The 17245-nt window shown below is 45.2% G+C and overlaps 1 protein-coding gene across 5 annotated transcripts in view; it reads right to left on the bottom strand.

Annotated features, from left to right (window-relative positions):
* Window positions 1-1748: 1748 nt before the first annotated feature.
* Cluap1 (clusterin associated protein 1) overlaps window positions 1749-17245 on the bottom strand; it is a 33325-nt gene continuing 17828 nt past the window's right edge. For 3 of the 5 annotated variants that reach the window (XM_005349235.3, XM_026780968.1, XM_026780966.1), the window contains 7 exons: window positions 16453-16586; window positions 12708-12849; window positions 11365-11437; window positions 7493-7600; window positions 5156-5211; window positions 4953-5009; window positions 1749-2181 (listed from right to left, as the gene is read on the bottom strand). In XM_005349235.3, the coding sequence (XP_005349292.1) occupies window positions 2032-2181; window positions 4953-5009; window positions 5156-5211; window positions 7493-7600; window positions 11365-11437; window positions 12708-12849; window positions 16453-16586 (720 nt within the window). In that variant the 3' untranslated portion in view covers window positions 1749-2031. The remainder of the gene's footprint in view (window positions 2182-4952; window positions 5010-5155; window positions 5212-7492; window positions 7601-11364; window positions 11438-12707; window positions 12850-16452; window positions 16587-17245) is intronic. The other 2 variants (XM_005349236.2, XM_026780967.1) reach the window with 1 other exon arrangement.

The following is a 17245-nucleotide window of genomic DNA, read 5'->3' as shown; positions in this document are numbered from 1 at the left end:
CTGGCGTTGAACTCCCAGAGATCAGCCTGCCTCTTTAAAGATAGGCAGTAGCGGGCCTGGCCACACCCAGTTTTTTTATGTAGATTCTGCAGACCCAAACTTAGGTCCTCGTGCTGGTGTAGAAAGTGACCACACCCACTGAGCCATCTCCTCAGCCAGTGTTTGAAGAGTAAAGTTAATTTTACTTATCTCTTGCTTTCTTTTCACATGGAAATATTTTGAGTACCACTTTACCAAATTAGTTCAGGTTTATTTTTCAAATAAGAAACACAAATCAGTACTGGTGCTTTCCCTTTCTGATGGCTCCTTCAGGAAGACATTCAGGTGCAGGACAACTACTTGCATCTCTATGCCACAGACTAGCATCTTGTTAGACTTTAGACAAAGCTCCTTTAAGAAATAGCAGCTAGCCAGGTCATGGTGGCACATGCTTTTAATCCCAGCACTTGGGAGGCAGAGACAGGCGGATCTCTGTGAGTTCAAGGCCAGCCTGGTCTACAAGAGCTAGTTCCAGGACAGCTAGGGCTGTCACACACAAAAACCCTGTCTCAAAAAAACAAAACAAAAAACAAGCAAAAAAAAAAAGGAAACAAAAGAAAGAAAAAGAGAAAGAAAGAAAGGAAGGAAGAAAGAAAGAAAAAGAGAAAGGAAGGAAGAAAGAAAGAAAAAGAGAAAGAAAGGAAGGAAGAAAGAAAAAGAGAAAGAAAGGAAGGAAGGGAGAAAGAAAGGAAGGAAGAGCGAGCTAGAGGATGAGGCAGTATCTGAGAAGGCATTTGCTGTCCAAGTACAAGGACCTGAGTCTGAATCCTCACAAAACTACATAATCTGAATCTCCTAAGACTACAAAGTATGTCTGTAATGAGAGGTGGGGACTGGCCCCTTAAAAGTTTGTGGGCCTGCTGGCCTGCACTATGCAACAGTGAACAAAAAGATGAAGAATGGGAACTGGCGAGAAGTTGTCCTCCACCTTCCTCACATGCACATGGCATTGCACACCAGGAGTGGTGCACACCTTTAATCCCAGAACTCTAAGGCAGAGGCAGACGGACCTCTGTAAGTTCAAGGCCAGACTGGTCTACTTAGGAGCTCTAAGCCAGCCAGGGCTTCATAGTAAGTCCTTATGAAACAAATGAAACAAAATAAGAAATGCCAACTGGGCTGAGGATAGAGTTCAGTTTATATAACGCTTGCCACGCAAGCATGAGGGTCTGAGTGCAGTCTCCAAAACCCCCACAAAAACTCTAGGCACTGTGAATGTGCCTATCTCTCAAAATCCTGGCTCTGGAAGGTAGAGACGAGACAGATACATAGAGCAGACTGTCTAGTCAGTCTAGGCTAACTGGTGACCTCCCAGGTCCCAAAGAGACCCATCCCTACTCCCTAAAAAGGTGGACAGTTCCTGAGGAACAACCAGAGGTGGTCTTCTGGCCTTCACACATACATGCATGCATATCAGCATAAACATGTATACCTGCTCACACATGAACATGTACACACGTAACCTCATGTACACACACACACACACACACACACACACACACACACACACACACACACGTGGTGGGTGCCTGCTAGTAGGAGTTGGAGCTGCATTTGCTGAGCCGCCCAGCTAGTGGTTCCCATCCAGCCCAGGCTGGGGACTGTAAAGGCGGCATGTCATTTGAAGTGAATCTGCCTCCCAGAAGAATACCAGCCCTCTGAGAGAAAACGAAACATTCATAATCTAGAGCCTTTCTGTGACCTGAACGTCAAGAAAAATTAATTTAATAATAACAACAGCCAAGACTTACATGGTGTCAGTTTATATTTCTCCTCAAAGCTTTTCTTGTGGATTTGAATTACTTAGAACACATGCATTTCCCAAGTGTTAGGAAATAAGACAAAAGAGTATCTTTATTGGGCTTGGTTTTGATAATGGTTAAGCCCAGATGGTGTAGTGAACCAGATACATGTTACCTTTCCAGTCTGCTGATTCCCTGTTTACCTACAGCTCTGAGGCTCTGAGTCTGCCTGGGTCCCCTGGCAAGAAGGTCAGAAGTCATTGTCGCTCTCGTCCAGGGGCTCAGGCTTGCGGACCCGTCGCCTGGGCTTAGCTGGCGAGAGAGCAATGCTTTCATCTTCCAGATCGTCGTCATCCTCTTCGTCATCTTCCATGTCAATCTCACTGTCCTCCGAGTCTTCCTGGAGCAAAAGAGGGCAAATGCAGCTGTGGTGCTGGCTCCCCACTGTGTCTTGTTCTTAGAGACCCCACTTTGCTCTCTCAGGGACAGTGCAGTAACAGGGGAAGGTTGTGGGAACACAGCACACTGCCAGCTGGACAGCTCCACTAGATTGGGGACAGAACCAGTAACTCAAACACCAGCCTTTACCAGGGCTGTCCAGCAGGAGGTGGCTTTCCATGGATGTCTTGGGAATACTCTTAGCTCATGCTGAGGAACCTAAGGGCTGAATGGCTCCTGCAGTGTAGAGACCCAGCAAACAGTAGACAGCAAGAAGGGCAGGAAAGGGAGGCCGACTCCAGGAAGCAGCACACATGTGGGTAAGAAGGCAAGGTGAGGGTGCCCTAGCTCCTTCACGCTCCGGATCCAGGGAGCACCAACTCCTCCGCTCCATATATACCAAGATGGCTGGCCACCCAGTCTAGACTATTCCAAGTAGTACATACATGTTAGAATTATCTTCTTTGAAGGGCTACCACCTTCTCTAGCTTTCCTTCACTGTCTGCTTCTCTTCCAGAAGAAATCCCTGGGAAAGCCAGGCCTATGGTGGTACAAGCCTACAATGCCAGCACTCCAGAGGCTAAGGCAGGAGGATGACTATAAATTTGAGGCCAGTCTACGCTACATAGAAAGACCTGTTTTACATGAAAAAAATAAAGAATGAACTCCTTGAACAAATTGCTATATTCAAGTGTCCCCAAGTGTATCCCTCCTGTTACATAAGCACAACAGGCTCTATCCCATAAGCCCAAACCTTATCAAGATGGAAAGGATGCCAATCCGGTGGGCTCCACAGAGGTGGGGACCTCTGTCACCAACCCACCCTTCTTTCCTGAAGTCCTCTTCCCCATCTTCTATGCCAAACATTCCACTCTGCCCTCTATCCTTAGCTCTCTGCAGAGTGCGTTCCAACTCCTTTGCCCAATCCTCTTTAATTCTCTGGCCTCTGCAAGACAGAGGTAGCTCAGGACTGCAGGCCTCCTCTTTTCTCTTCCTGCTCCCCAAACAGTGCAATCACATCTTTATCATGACTTCTATCTAAATATGCTTGGCTCCCAAGTTCCACTTCTGGCCCAGCCCTGTTTCTTAAATTTCAAACTTTCCCTAATCTGCCCTCTAAGTGGCTTCAAGTCAGCTCTGTCTCAGGGAGTTAAAACCCCAGGCTTTCGTTAGTTCCACCACTGAAGCATTCTGCATTTCTCTTCATTACCCTGGTGCAATCAACTAACAAAACAAGATGGGTCCAGTCTCAGAAACACCCAGACTCTGACTGCTTCTCAGTACTAACACCATTGTGGCCTTGGCTAGAACACCCTCCCCTCCAACGTAGGCAGTTACACTTGGCACCTCAGTTTCTTCCTCCCTGGGCTGACAACTCCCCAACATGGCCTGTCTCCCAGGTCCTTATGGCATCCTGCATGGCTCTGCATCGCCCCCACTGTCTCACCTCTCGCCAAGTGCCCTCCATCCTGCCACCACCTCACTGTAGGTGTCCACCCCCAGGCCCAGGGGCTCTGCCCACCTCAACATGGCTCACCCTTTCACTCATACAGGTCAGCTTCAATTTCTCAATAGAGGCCTTGCCTGGACGTGTGAAAAGATCCCTTGTCTCTGTGGAATGTCTGCTGGACTGCGACTAGAACACACGATCCCAAAGGCAAGGACTGGTGTTCTCCCTGCTGCACCCAGGACCTGACACTGATGGAACCCAGGTATACATGCTGAACAGACACATGAAGTCAAGCCAATGACAGAGGAACTGTGTGAACAGTCTCCACGAAATTAGCAGAAGACCCAAGCCACTGCAGACACATTCATTCTGAAGAACATGCAAGCAAATAAAACAGAGCAGACACCACTTTCCACGAAGCACTGGTTCCTGTAGGCCAGACCCTCTCTGTTTCAGACCCAGGTGGACAGGACCTTATCATGAGCCTCCTCTGTTAAAAAGAAAGTTATTATTGAGCGATTTCCTTGCCTCTCTATCAACTGGCCCTTGGGAATTCCAGGTACAAGTTTCTCTGTATCCTGCCCAGCAGGATGGGGGCCAGCTTGTTCCTGTGAATCTAGGCAACACCGTGCTGTGGTACTTATTAGCCACGCCTCATATGAGAGCATATGTTCCTGTTCTGTCCCTGTGCAGGCACCAGTACCGTGCCCCAGACATAGGTCTGTACCTTACACTGGCCTGGGATTGGTGTCTCTCCAGTAACCTGTGCTACATGGGCCAAGCAACACTACCAGGGAAAAGAAAGCAGCAGAGAAAGGGCTCAGGAGCCGGCAGGGCATGCTCAGCCTGCCATCCTGAGAACCCCGACATCGCTTTCCGCTAAGTTCTCTACTCAGTTATCTGCTTGGTGGAGCTCAAGGCACCAGCAGCTAGGCCTCTCTGAGGCCCTGGTCCGAGGAGACACCTCTTCCCTGCTCCTGCTCCAGAGTCGTGGGGTGGTGCTGAAGAAAGGCCAGTGCTGGGCCATGGCCCTGGCACCAGACTTAATTTCTAGGCTATGGTTCAGGGCCTGAAGACTGCCCCGTCTTTCTCATCTTTGGTCTCAGTGTTTGGCCCTTCCGTGTGGTAACAGAAGAGGCCACTCTGTCCCTCTCACCACAGCATCTACTGAGAGGGCTTCTTGCCCGAGAGAGGAAGCATCGCCCCGCAGGAGAGGGGCTCTGCTGACCCTGAACAGGTCAGCACACACCAACAAACAGATGAGGCAAGAAATGAAAACCAACCTGCTTCCTGGAGCGGGGATTCTTGCATTTACCTAAGAGGGCTGGTGCTGCTTCCGTCTTTGGAAAGCGAGAATGGAAAGAAGAGTGAGAAGAGAGCAACAGCAATCACACTGTCACATTGACGATGTGTGGGAGGGTCGTCTCTGACCGCTGGCAGACCTGAGCCAATCTATCAGGACAGCCCCAGGACCAAGAGGACTTACATCTTCATCAGAGTCTCCACCTTGCATTGTGCCCACGATGCGTTTGCTGGGCCTTCCTGAGAAAACAAAACATGAATTATGAGATTCTTGGAAAATAAGGCAGGCAATGACATTTAAGACTTGCTTTTCTTTGGAAAATTGGGGAAATACTAAAGTGCATACTAAAAAATGTACTTAAGCAAGCTCTAGCTAATTAGAATTACCAACAAATAATAATTTCCTGTAACTCCTACCCCTCTACTTTGAGAAAGAAACTCACTATAGAGATGGGGCTAGCCTTGAACTCTTGATCCTGCTGCAGCCTCTAAAATGCAGCATCACAGGCTGTGCCGCCATGGCCAGCTCTGCAAATCTACCCCGACAGATAAAAAAAGGGCAATAAGGAGCTGGAGAGATGGCTCAGTGGTTAAGAGCATTGCCTGCTCTTCCAAAGGTCTTGAGTTCAATTCCCAGCAACCACATGGTGGCTCACAACCATCTGTAATGAGGTCTGGTGCCCTCTTCTGGTCATACACACAGACAGAATATTGTACACATAATAAATAAATATAAAAAAAGGGCAATAAAATTCAGCGTGTGACAGTGTACATCTGTAATCTCAGCACTCAGGAGACTGAGGCAGGAGCATTACTGGGAATTCAGAGCTAGCTTGAGGTACACAGTGAGCTGTACTGTGTCTCAACAACAACAAGAACAATTTGGGCTGGCCCGACGGTTCAGCAGGTAAAGGTACTCGCCAGCAAGCATAATGGCCTGAGTTCAATTTACAGAATGTACATGGCAGAAGGAAAAAACTGAGTCCCAAAAGTTTTCTTGTGTGCACATGTCTGTGCACATACACAAATGAATTAATAAACATTTACATTCAAAAATTATACATAAAAGCTGGGGTATGAATAAGTGGTAGAACATTCGTCCATGGATTTAATTAAGGCCATGGATTTAATCTCTAGCGCCACAAAACAACCATGAACCAAGAATGCTTTGTTTGTTTGAGACAGGATTTCTCTGTAGCTTTGGAGCCTGTCCTGGAACTAGCTCTGCAGACCAGGCTGGCCTCAAACTCACAGAGATCCGCCTGTGTCCATCTCCTGAGTGCTGAGATCAAAGGCGTGCACCAGCACTTCCCAGCAATCAAGAGTATTTTTAAAACACATTGTCTGAGTGGCTGAGGATACTGAGGGCTCCATTATTAGCTTACATGCAGCAGAACTTCCACGGTATCGGTTGAAAAAAAAATTCTTCTTTTATGAAGCAGTGCCTCCTGTGCTTGAATCTAGGTCTAAGTTTCCAAGAGAAACTTAGGGCCCTTGCCATAGTTTTTGGAACTGGACTACATGATTTTGCTCTGCAAGTTCAGAACTTAAGCAGGGTTTGGAAGAATCATTGCCTTTCTCAGATTAACACAGTTGGCCACACACCTTTTTCTAGTATGGCTCCCCTCCATCAAGTGGGAGACATACCCTAAACCTCAGCTTGTGTCTGAGGCTGTGAAAAAGGTGAAAGGTCACAAAAGAACCCACAGCAACTAATTACCCAACGGGAATCACACACAACAATGACAACCACTGGCCCAGCATACATAGAACAGCTAACAACAAAAGATAACACAAAATGATGAAAAGGTGATTACACCTCTGAAATTTATTAGGTGTAAACAACTCTCTACAGTCCCAACACTTCAGAGGCTGAGGCAGGAGGATTGTGAGTGGGACTCCAGTCTGAGTTACATAATGAGATCCTGCCTCAAAAGACCAAAAAAGTACCAACAGTAGTTGGGTGGTGGGTAAGAAATGTATTTAAAGGCCAATATAGGGCAATTGAGTAGCAATCGAAATTAGAGTTTACAGCTGGGCATGGTGGCACTTGCCATCCAAGCACTCAGGAGTCTTGTGGTATAAGGACTCTGAATTTGAGGCCATCCTGTGCATGACCTTGTACCAAAAACAAAAATTAAAGTCTATTTAAAAAAATAGAATATTTGACACAAGAATCCCATTTGAAAGATGTGCACTAAAGAAATATTCACATATATGCAGAAAAAAGTATATACAAGAAAAAGAGTGAAATTAAATATCTAATCCAAAAAAATTAAGGTTGCAGTGATGCAATAGAATGTGATATTCATGGCCAGCTTAGCTACGTGAAATCAAGCAAAAGAACTGCTAGAGGCAATGACTACCAATGAGCAGTTTGAGGGAAGACCCAGAGGAACAAAATAAACTGAGGCTACAGAAATGACTTAAGGGACCTGCACAGTACCCTGCGGATCGCGATGCTAAGCAGCACTCACCCGACTTCACCCTTGGTGTTCTGAGGAAACAGGAGTTACAGTACCTTGCATGAGCACTTCCATGGCTGTTCGAGGTTTCGACAGCCGTCTCTCCTCCAGCTCACTATCGGACTCATCGTCCTCTTGGATGTCTATGTTTGAGTCATCGTTACCTGGCAGGAACACCAGAAGGCAGAATGAAGGCACAGCTCTTTCACTACAGAGATCTCCTGTCTACTAAGGTGTCAGTGCAAAAGCAGCTGCCTTTCTTAGCCCCTTTCATCTATTAGATCTTACGAGACTCCTGGATTTCCTCAGGTACTTAGTGAGGTGTTAGCACAGATCACAATATGCTGTATTTACTCAGAGCAATTTTTCAAAGCAAAAAGAATATGGACCAGATGCCTTAAAAGCATTGGCAGGCTGAATTTTTCACCAACTGAGCAGCTGGCTGTCAAGGTAGCTGGAAGCCGTTGGTTAACGGGGTAAAGCCCTCTGTCCTGTGCCAGGCTGTTACTAACTCAAGAGCCTCGGCCTTAGCAAAGATAAACAAGTGGGGTTGAATGAAAACGAACAAAGCAGGTGGGAGGTAAGCAGGGAGCCCAGCCTTGGGCAGCTGAGTGGGCTGTCCTGAGACAGACATTCTTCACTGGGAAAGTCTAGCATAAAGGCATACACTGGGTGGGGCTACGGCTCAGTGGTAGAGCATGTCTTATCTACTGCAAAGCTCTGGGGCCAATCCCTAACACTACATACAGAGAACTAATTAGAAAAACTGTTCTAAAGAAATTTTATTTGTTGGGGGGCATTCATGCATGTATTTTATAAAAGGCTATTTCAGTGCCATCACTTTTTGTTTTTTTATTTGTTTTTGTTTTTTTCAAGACAGGGTTTACTTGTAGCTTTGGAGCTTGTCCTGGAACTCGCTCTGCAGACCAGGCTGACCTCAAACTCACAGAGATCTGCCTGCCTCTGCCTCCCAAGTACTGAGATTAAAGGCGTGCGCCACCACCGCCCGGCCACTTTTTCTCTTTCTCCTCTTTCTGTGTATGTGTGTGTGTGGGTGGGGGGGCAGGCCTGCAGAGACCAGAAGAGGATGTTGGGATCCCTTGGAGTTGAAGTTAAAGGCAGTTGTGGGCTACCTGGTGTGGACACTGGAAAGTGGACTAGTAGCTTCTGGGAGAGCAGCAAGTGTTCTTAATCACTGAGTTAACCTCTCCAGCCCTGAAATGACTCTATATACATGATAAAAATACTTGTTTAGTCTTTGTGCCTGTAGGTCGGATGTTTTCTATAAAGAACCAACAGAGGGAGACTAGAATGGGAAGAAGAAGCTCTCGTTGCCACAGTGCCGTACTAAACCCAGGAGTCATGGGGGTTTGGGAAGGAGGGACTTGGAGGGATTTGCAGTTGCTGCTCTGACACTGATTTAGAAGTCAGCTTAGAAATCCAGCAGTTGTTGGTCTTCCCAAAGGCTTAGCTTTGTGCCTGTATCAGATAACTGTATTCACTTGTTAAGGGATACAGTGATGGGAAGGGAACTTGTTTTCTTTAGTCAGAGAAAGAAGAGCTGTGTTCTTCAGCTCAGGAGGGAAAGCCTGGGAGCTGGTGACAGTGTCATAAAGAACATCCTTCAAGATCACCAACATCTTCTAAAAGTCTTTATACAGAAAATTAATCCATATTAACATAATTTAGTAACTATAACACAAAATCACCACTCAGTTCAGTTTCCCTCTTACTTCATCCATGAAAATTAGGATACTAAATGCTTACTCCATGCAGTATATATCAATTCACTATCCCACTGACCTCTGTCTTGACTGGCCTAGAACTAAAGCAGTAGGAGCTTCTTGGCTGGAAACACTTTTTAGGTTTTCTAAACCTGCTCTTAGAGGATTACCAGAAGTCCCTGCTTGCTTTCTAGGGCTCTCTGAGAGCAGGTACAAAGGGAGACAAACACAAACGGGGAAGGAGCTAGAAGACCAGGTGTATTGTCTTGACCACAGGAATGAAAACATCTCATAAAGAAAACAGAGAAAGAGCAAGAGAAGTGAGTCAGAAGAGCGCAACTGTGTTGTGGTAGGAAGACCACACAACACAACTATGGTGTGGCAGGAAGACCACACAACATAACACAACTGCGGTATAGCAAGAAGACCACACAACACAACACAATTGTGTTGTGGTAGGAAGACCACACAACACAACTATGGTGTGGCAGGAAGACCACACAACATAACACAACTGCGGTATAGCAAGAAGACCACACAACACAACACAATTGTGTTGTGGTAGGAAGACCACACAACACAACACAACTGTGGTGTAGCAGGAACACCACACAACACAACTGTGGTATAGCAGGAAGACATACAACACAACACATCTGTGGTGTAGCAGCAGACCACACCACACAAGACAACTGTGGTGTAGCAGGAACACACAACATAACTGTGGTGTAGTGGGAAGACCACACACTGCTATGGCTCCCAATGTTGAACTGATGCCCTGGTGTCACCCTGGTAAGCAATGTGAGCTTGTCATGAAGAGTACCTTTCCCAGAATCTAGGCCTTGTGTTTAGTACATTTTTCTATAGCCAAGAGGCTTGCTGAGCACTCTTGGATGACTGTGTATATGGTTTGCCAACAAGCAAGTGGCCCCTTTATTGATACTGTATGCAACAATTGACTTTTCAGCTTGCCCTAAAATGGGACCATTCATCCTACTAGGAACAATTTGTCTTTCATAATTATTCATTACATAGAATTCAAGCTAACTGAAGCATTTAAACAGACAAAAATGTTAGAGGTATCATAAGAAATGGATATTAGTATGTTGAAGCAAACTTTGTTATTATTATTGAAAAATAGACTCTAGTCTGGCAGTGGTGACACACGCCTTTAATCCCAGCACTCAGGAGACAGAGGCAGGCGGATCTCTGAGTTTGAAGCCAGCCTGGTCTACAGAGTGAGTTCCAGGACATCCAGAGCTATGTGGAGAAACTCTGTCTTGAAAGACAAAACACCAAAAACCAAAAGCAAAACCAAAAAAAAAAAAAAAAAAGAGCAGATCAAAAACCCCCCAAAAACAAAATAGAATAAAACAGATTCTTCTCTCATACAGTATATCCCAAGCATAGCACAGCTTTCCCTCCCTTAATTTCCCTAGCTCCCTCCACCTCCCCAACCCCATCCATCCCACCTTCATTCCCTCTTCAAAAAAGAGGTCTCCAAGAGCCAAATAGGACACAACAAGACAGACACAAGACAAGGGGAAAGCCCTCATATCAAGGCTGGACAAGATAACGCAGGAGGAGAGAGCGACTCGAGAGCAGGCAAAAGAGTAAGAGATACACCCAGCTCCCACTGTTAGGAGTCTCACAAAACACCAAACTACAGTCATAACATATGACATATATGCAGGACCTGGTTCTGACCCATGCAAGCCCCGTGTCTGCCATTTCAGTCTTTGTGAGAAGCAAGCTTTTTGAGTAAACTCAAATGGTACCTAATACAAAAGTTGCGAGAAAATTGCTTTCAGAAAATTTGTCTGCATTTCTAGTCAACAATGACAGATTTGCTAGTGTTTAAGAGGGCCAATCACATCTATTGTTCTTATCACAATAAAAAAAATTGAGAGAAAAAAATTAAAAATATATATATTTTTAAATGTAACTCTACCAGAGAAATACAACTTATTGTATATCTCCCACGCAACCTGCTGACCTGAGTTTAATTCTCAGGAAGGAGAAAGAACCAATCACAAAGCTGTCCTCTGATTTGAATGTGTGCTCCAGGGCATCCCCACAGCTGCACTGCACACTTGGTATATGAGTGTGGTGCACACATCCCCTCTCCCCACACTGGATAAAAACCTTAATCACACAGTAACTTTCTTAAGGCTGAAAACACTAGTCAGAGCAAACAGCCTTACTTCCACTCTTGAGCAGCCGCTTTTCCTCCTCCTTTAGCTTATTCTGCATGAGACGGAGAGTATTTTCAGCTTCCTGTGGAGGAGAAGGCCCAGATTCAGAATGGTGACCTTTAGTAGACAATCTGATTCAGAGATGGCTCTGTGGTTTATAGCACTGGGAGCTCTTCCAGAAGACCCTGGATCAACTCCATGCACTCATACAGTGGCTCACAACCATCTGTAACACCAATGCAGGGAATCTCATGTCTTCTTTTGGCCTCTGGGGGCATTGCATATGGTGCACAGACATATATGCAGGCAAAATACTGATACACAAAATAGACATTCATAAATCTTTAAAATAGTTTTAAGAAGCTTACCTAGGCAACCTGTGAGGTCCCTAAAGCTGTGCTCTTCCTCTGCTACCTACCTAGCAGCCTGTGGGAATGGCCTAGCCATCTGATGGTCTGGCCCCATCCCTCCTCTCACTACCACTTAACTCTGAAAGAAAAGAGTGGCACAGCAGAAACCACCACGTGTGCCTGCAAGGGCAGTGGGCACAGGAAATACATCTAACACAGATAGGCAAGCTCTCTGCTCAGAACAAAAGAAAGCAGAACTGTCTCCATGTTTCTGCCTGTGCTGTATCACCACTCCAATCTAAAGGTGCTAATGGGCAGGTCTGGAAGGCAAGACAACAAGGAAATACTGGCCTTAGTTCCTGGTGTACAGCTAGAAGCAGGCAGAATGTCAGGTATGTTGTCAACGGAGCCCTGATTTAGCTGGGCATGGTGACATGTATGTTATAGTCGCTGCACTTAGGATGCTGGAGCAAGAGGCTGGTCTGGGCAACACAGCAACATACTGGCCTCCCCAGCCCCCAAATAGGCAAGTTTTGGATTCAAATATAGACTCTGCCTCAATATGTAAGGCAGAGAAGGGAAGATACCAGATGTAAACTTCTGGCCTCCATATGCACATGCACCCATACACATGTGAAAATGAACATACATGTATACACAGAACACATAAACATGTACACAAGCAAAACACCAATGAAGCTAAACAACTGGCTTTTAAATTTTGTTTGGTATTCTAAGCATTAAAAAAACAGCCTTGGATTAGGCATGGGAAAGATCAAAGCAAACACAGGCCCTTCCAGATCATCGCACAAGTCACAGTTGATCCATTTCCACTTCTCACTGCCCAAACCCTGATAACACATCAAATACCTGACAACCAAGAACGCATGCCGTGTAGTCAGCTAAACAGAAGAACAGGAGGAGTCTGTGGACCTGCAGGTTCATACCATATGTACAAACTGACATGGCTCAGAGCACGGACCAACACGCTAGAAGACTCACTTCAAACCTCTCCTGCTCCATCCGGTGATGATCCTCAAGTTGCTGCTCCAGGTAAGCCAAGTTCCGGAATTTCTCTAGATAAATGTCGTACTGCTTTTGCAGCTCCTCCTCAGTTTTCTCGTACTCGTCCATGAAAGCTGGCCTAAAAGGAGCAACGGAATGAAAGAGAGCTAATATCTACTGTCGTCTGTTGTCTGTCGTTCCTTCCAACTGCAGCAGAGACGGTCCTCCACTCTGACCATCTTCCTCTCTACCGACTAAACGAAGCTTTGCTTTTAACCATGTGTTCTTTATAACCCTCACCCTCAAAAAACTGAAAGTAGGAGAATTAAGTAGAAAATTACTTATAAACCATCAACTACATGCATTGGATGTAACACACATTCTCCCCCTTTTTTTTTTTTAAAGATAGGGTCTCATGTAGCCTAGGCTATTCTTGAACTCATGAATTCCTGATCAGTTTCCTGAGTCTTGGGATTTCACATGTGAGTTACCATGTTAAGCCCCTTCTAGATTTTCCCAAATATAAAGATAGAAATGTGTGTGTGTGCGTGTGTGTGTGTGTGTGTGTGCGTGTGCGTGTGTGTGTGTATACTTTGGAGATGGGATTTTACTATATAGCTCTGACTGGTCTGGAACTCACAAAGATCTGTCTACCTCTGTCTTCCAAGTACTGATATTAGAGGCATGTATCATCATGACACCCAATCAGGAAAGTATAGTCTTAATAAAAATTAAAAAGTAAATCTATTAGTATTAGTTTTGTTGATTTCATATCAATGGATTACAGGGTCTAATAGGGTTAATATAGTCATGTGCCATACACATTTCTCAAAATCAGTTATTTATTTAGTTAGTTTTTCGAGGCAGGGTTTCTCTGTGTAGCTCTGGCTGTCCTGGAACTCGCTTTGTAGACCAGGCTGGCCTCGAACTCACAGAGATCCTCCTGGCTCTTCCTCCCAAGTGCTGGGATTAAAGGCGTGCGCCACTACTGCCTGGCTCAAAAATCAGTAAGTTAAATATATGCATGATCTTAGTTGGTATAATACTCTACTATGGATATGATAAAATGTAGTCTTCCAAATAGGTAAATAGGCCACTGCAAATCTTAGCTGTTTTAAAACAAAATAAAGTTTAAAACCTGCAACGTAAAGCCTAATTTCAACTGGTTGGCTAAATTTTCTTTTTTTTTTTCTCTTAGTATTAATTTTCCCTTCTCTTTCTCTTTCTTTCCTTCCTGCTCCCCCACGTGCTGGGATTACAGGCATGTAAAATCATGTCTGGCTTTGTCACTGATCTTAATGGCAATACTCTGCTCTTAAAAAAACACGAGGGGTTAGCTATCTTAGCAGTTAGGGCACTGGCTGCTCTTCCAGTGGTAACGGTTCAGTTCCCACCACCCGCCTGGCAGCTCATGATCTGCAGCTTCAGCTCAATGGGCTCTGAAACCTTCTTCCAGATTCTGCACCAGGCATGCACACAGTACACAGGCATACATGCAGGCTAAATGTTCATACGCATACATTTTTAAAAATGAGAATTAGCTGTAGAGGTATGTGCCTATAGTCCCATCTCCTCTGGCGGCTGAGGTGCTAAGACACCCTTTAGTCCAGAAGTTGGGAGACTGAAACAGTTTCTCCCCTCAAAATCTTTTATTGAAAAATCCAAGGCATACACTGCATCTCTTTTCAGAAAAGCTGCTTCTCCTACAGATCCACCTGAGCTGACTATGTTCTCTTCTCAGATTCAAGGTCCCCTGAGTACACCACAGCCTGGACTTGGGTTAAGCTCTTGGTACCAGTGTCCTAATAGGAATGCTGGATGTCAGCAACCAAGTAAGGTACAGACTTATGGCTAGATGTTTGTCCTACACAGCTCCCCAAATTCCTTGAGCCCACTTTTGATTTTGTCAGTTTAACTGGAATATCAGTTCTGGCTTCAGAGATGCTTATTCACGGCATCAAGAGAACACAGGCCAGTCAGGCGGTGGTGGTGCACACCTTTAATCCTAGCACTCAGGAGGCAGAGGCAGGTGGATCTCTGTGAGTTCAAGGCCAGTCTGGTGTACAGAGTGACATCCAGGGCAGCTAGGACTGTTACACAGAGAAACCTGTCTTGAACCCTCTCCCCCCAAAATAGAGAACACATGTCTAAAATATGGAACCATCCTTGAGCAGGGCCATGCTAATCCTATTGTTCCATTTAGTGTATGTGCTGCCCAAGCAAACCCTGAGCGGTTTCTAGAATGACACAAGGAGTTCCTAGGGAATGTGGTGTGGGAATGGGAACGGCCACCACAGCTTCATATATTTGGATACTTGGTCCCTAGTTGGTGAGATTGTTTGGGAAGGATTAGGAGGTGTGGCCTAGTTAGAGACGATGTGTCACTGGGGGCAAGCTCTGAGGTTTCAAAAGACTTATTCTATTCCCAGTGTGTTCTCTTTCTCCTGCTTGTAGATCAAGATGTGAATTCTCAGCTGTTTCTGCTGCCATGACTTTGTTCCATCATGGACTCTAACCTCTGAAACCGTAAGCCCAGTTAATGCTTTCTTCCATAAGTTACCTCAGTCATGGTCACTTTTGTCACGACAGTGGAAAAGTAAGACAGAGGATGAAATAGAGAGGGAAAGAGAGCATTAATCTTTTAAACTAGAACCAAGCAACTTATCTATTAAAAAGGACTTCCAGGGTGTGGTGGTACACATCTTTAGTCCCAGCACTTGGGAAGCAGAGGCAGGCAAACCTCTGTGATCAAGAGGCCAGCCTGGTCTACAGAATAAATTCCAAGATAGCCAGAGATACATAGTGAGACCCTGTTTTGAAAACACAAACAAACGAACATGATTTCAGGTTTAACTAGAATGAATTATGCTTTAAAGATGACTCTGGCCGGGCGGTGGTGGCGCATGCCTTTAATCCCAGCACTCGGGAGGCAGAGGCAGGCGGATCTCTGTGAGTTCGAGACCAGACTGGTCTACAGAGCTAGTTCCAGGACAGGCTCCAAAGCCACAGAGAAACCCTGTCTCGAAAAACCAAAATAAATAAATAAATAAATAAATAAATAAATAAATAAATAAATAAATAAATATGACTCTGTTAGTGAGTCCAAGAACTCTCGTGGCAGTGATTTCAGCAGCAGAAAGAGCAAGTCCCTGACATGAACGGGAGGGCTCTTGGTGCCTACTGTTTGCCAATGCTCACTCCCAAAACTATGAAAAGAAAAGCAAAAAACACTGAGGCCAAGGAGGGAAGATACAAACCAAGTATAGGGAAGAGCACAAAGAAAATATGAGGAATACACAAAGGTTCCATTGCCATAGGCAATGCTCTGGGCCACTATTACACTTCTCTATTCCCTGGACCTGTTTTTCCACTGAGTCAGTCATAAGGAAGATAAACTGTTGACAGGTGAGGGATCATCAAAGTGAAAAGTCTAAAATCTATTCAAACCAAAAGATGGATGTACGCTCTGTTTCAATGTAATTTATGACGAGATTTTAGAAGGCCAAGTCTGGTACAACTCCCACCATCTGGGTTTACTTTGTCTTATGTTCCAAGACAGCACAAAAACTTTCAAGAGGGCTCCAGAGTGCAGCCACGCCGCAGACATACTGAAGGCAGTACAGAGAGTGAACGAGTGTAGCGCAGGTAGCGAAGAAACTGTGACTCTGTGCATGAGGCTGCTCTCTGGTGCTCTCACGCTTACTCCCAACTGTCACAGACGCTTGCCACTCACGTACTCTACCTGACACTCTGCAGGGTCTGGAGTCGCTTCCGATTTCTTTCCAGTTCTAATTTTCTCTTCTCAATTTTGGCTTCTAAGTTAGCTTCATCAGAGGCCACATTATTGAGCAGGTCTTTAGTCTTCTGAACCTGTGCCTACATTGAATAGGAAATTTAGTGAGATAAAGTGCCAGGGAGGACTGTCACCTGACCCTGAGCACAGGACTCCTTAATATGTTGGGCAAAGCAACATCACACAAACCATACACAAAGCAAACCAACAAAACACTTCCCCTCCCTGACTGCAACTTATCTAACAATTTCCAGAGTCAGGAGTGAAAGGAGGATGACCCAGAGGGGAAAAAATTACAATTCTTTTCATAAAAAGTGGGTGTTTCTGTCCATGAAAGCAAACAAAAGTGGAAAAAAAGAATGTCTTAATAAAGACGAGAGGCCTAAGATCTGCGTCCAACCTGCTCGGTTAGGACTGGGTACTGACCAGTTTGTACTACCAGCCTGCCTTCACTTGGGCAGCTCCCTGGTTACAAACTACCAACCTAGGGAACAGACACACACAAAGACACACAGACACACTCAGACACAAACACACACACACACACACACACAGAGACACATATACACACAGATAGACAAACGCACAGATATACAGACAGACACACACACACAGACACATAGATACACAGATATACAGACAGACAGACACACACACATAGAGACACACAGATACAGACAGACAGACACACAGAGAGACACACAGATATACAGACAGATACACACACACACATAGAGACACA

The sequence above is a fragment of the Microtus ochrogaster genome, chromosome 7 (genome assembly GCF_000317375.1).
Source record: "Microtus ochrogaster isolate Prairie Vole_2 chromosome 7, MicOch1.0, whole genome shotgun sequence".
Taxonomy (NCBI): domain Eukaryota; kingdom Metazoa; phylum Chordata; class Mammalia; order Rodentia; family Cricetidae; genus Microtus; species Microtus ochrogaster.
This window is presented reverse-complemented; position numbering and strand designations above follow the sequence as displayed.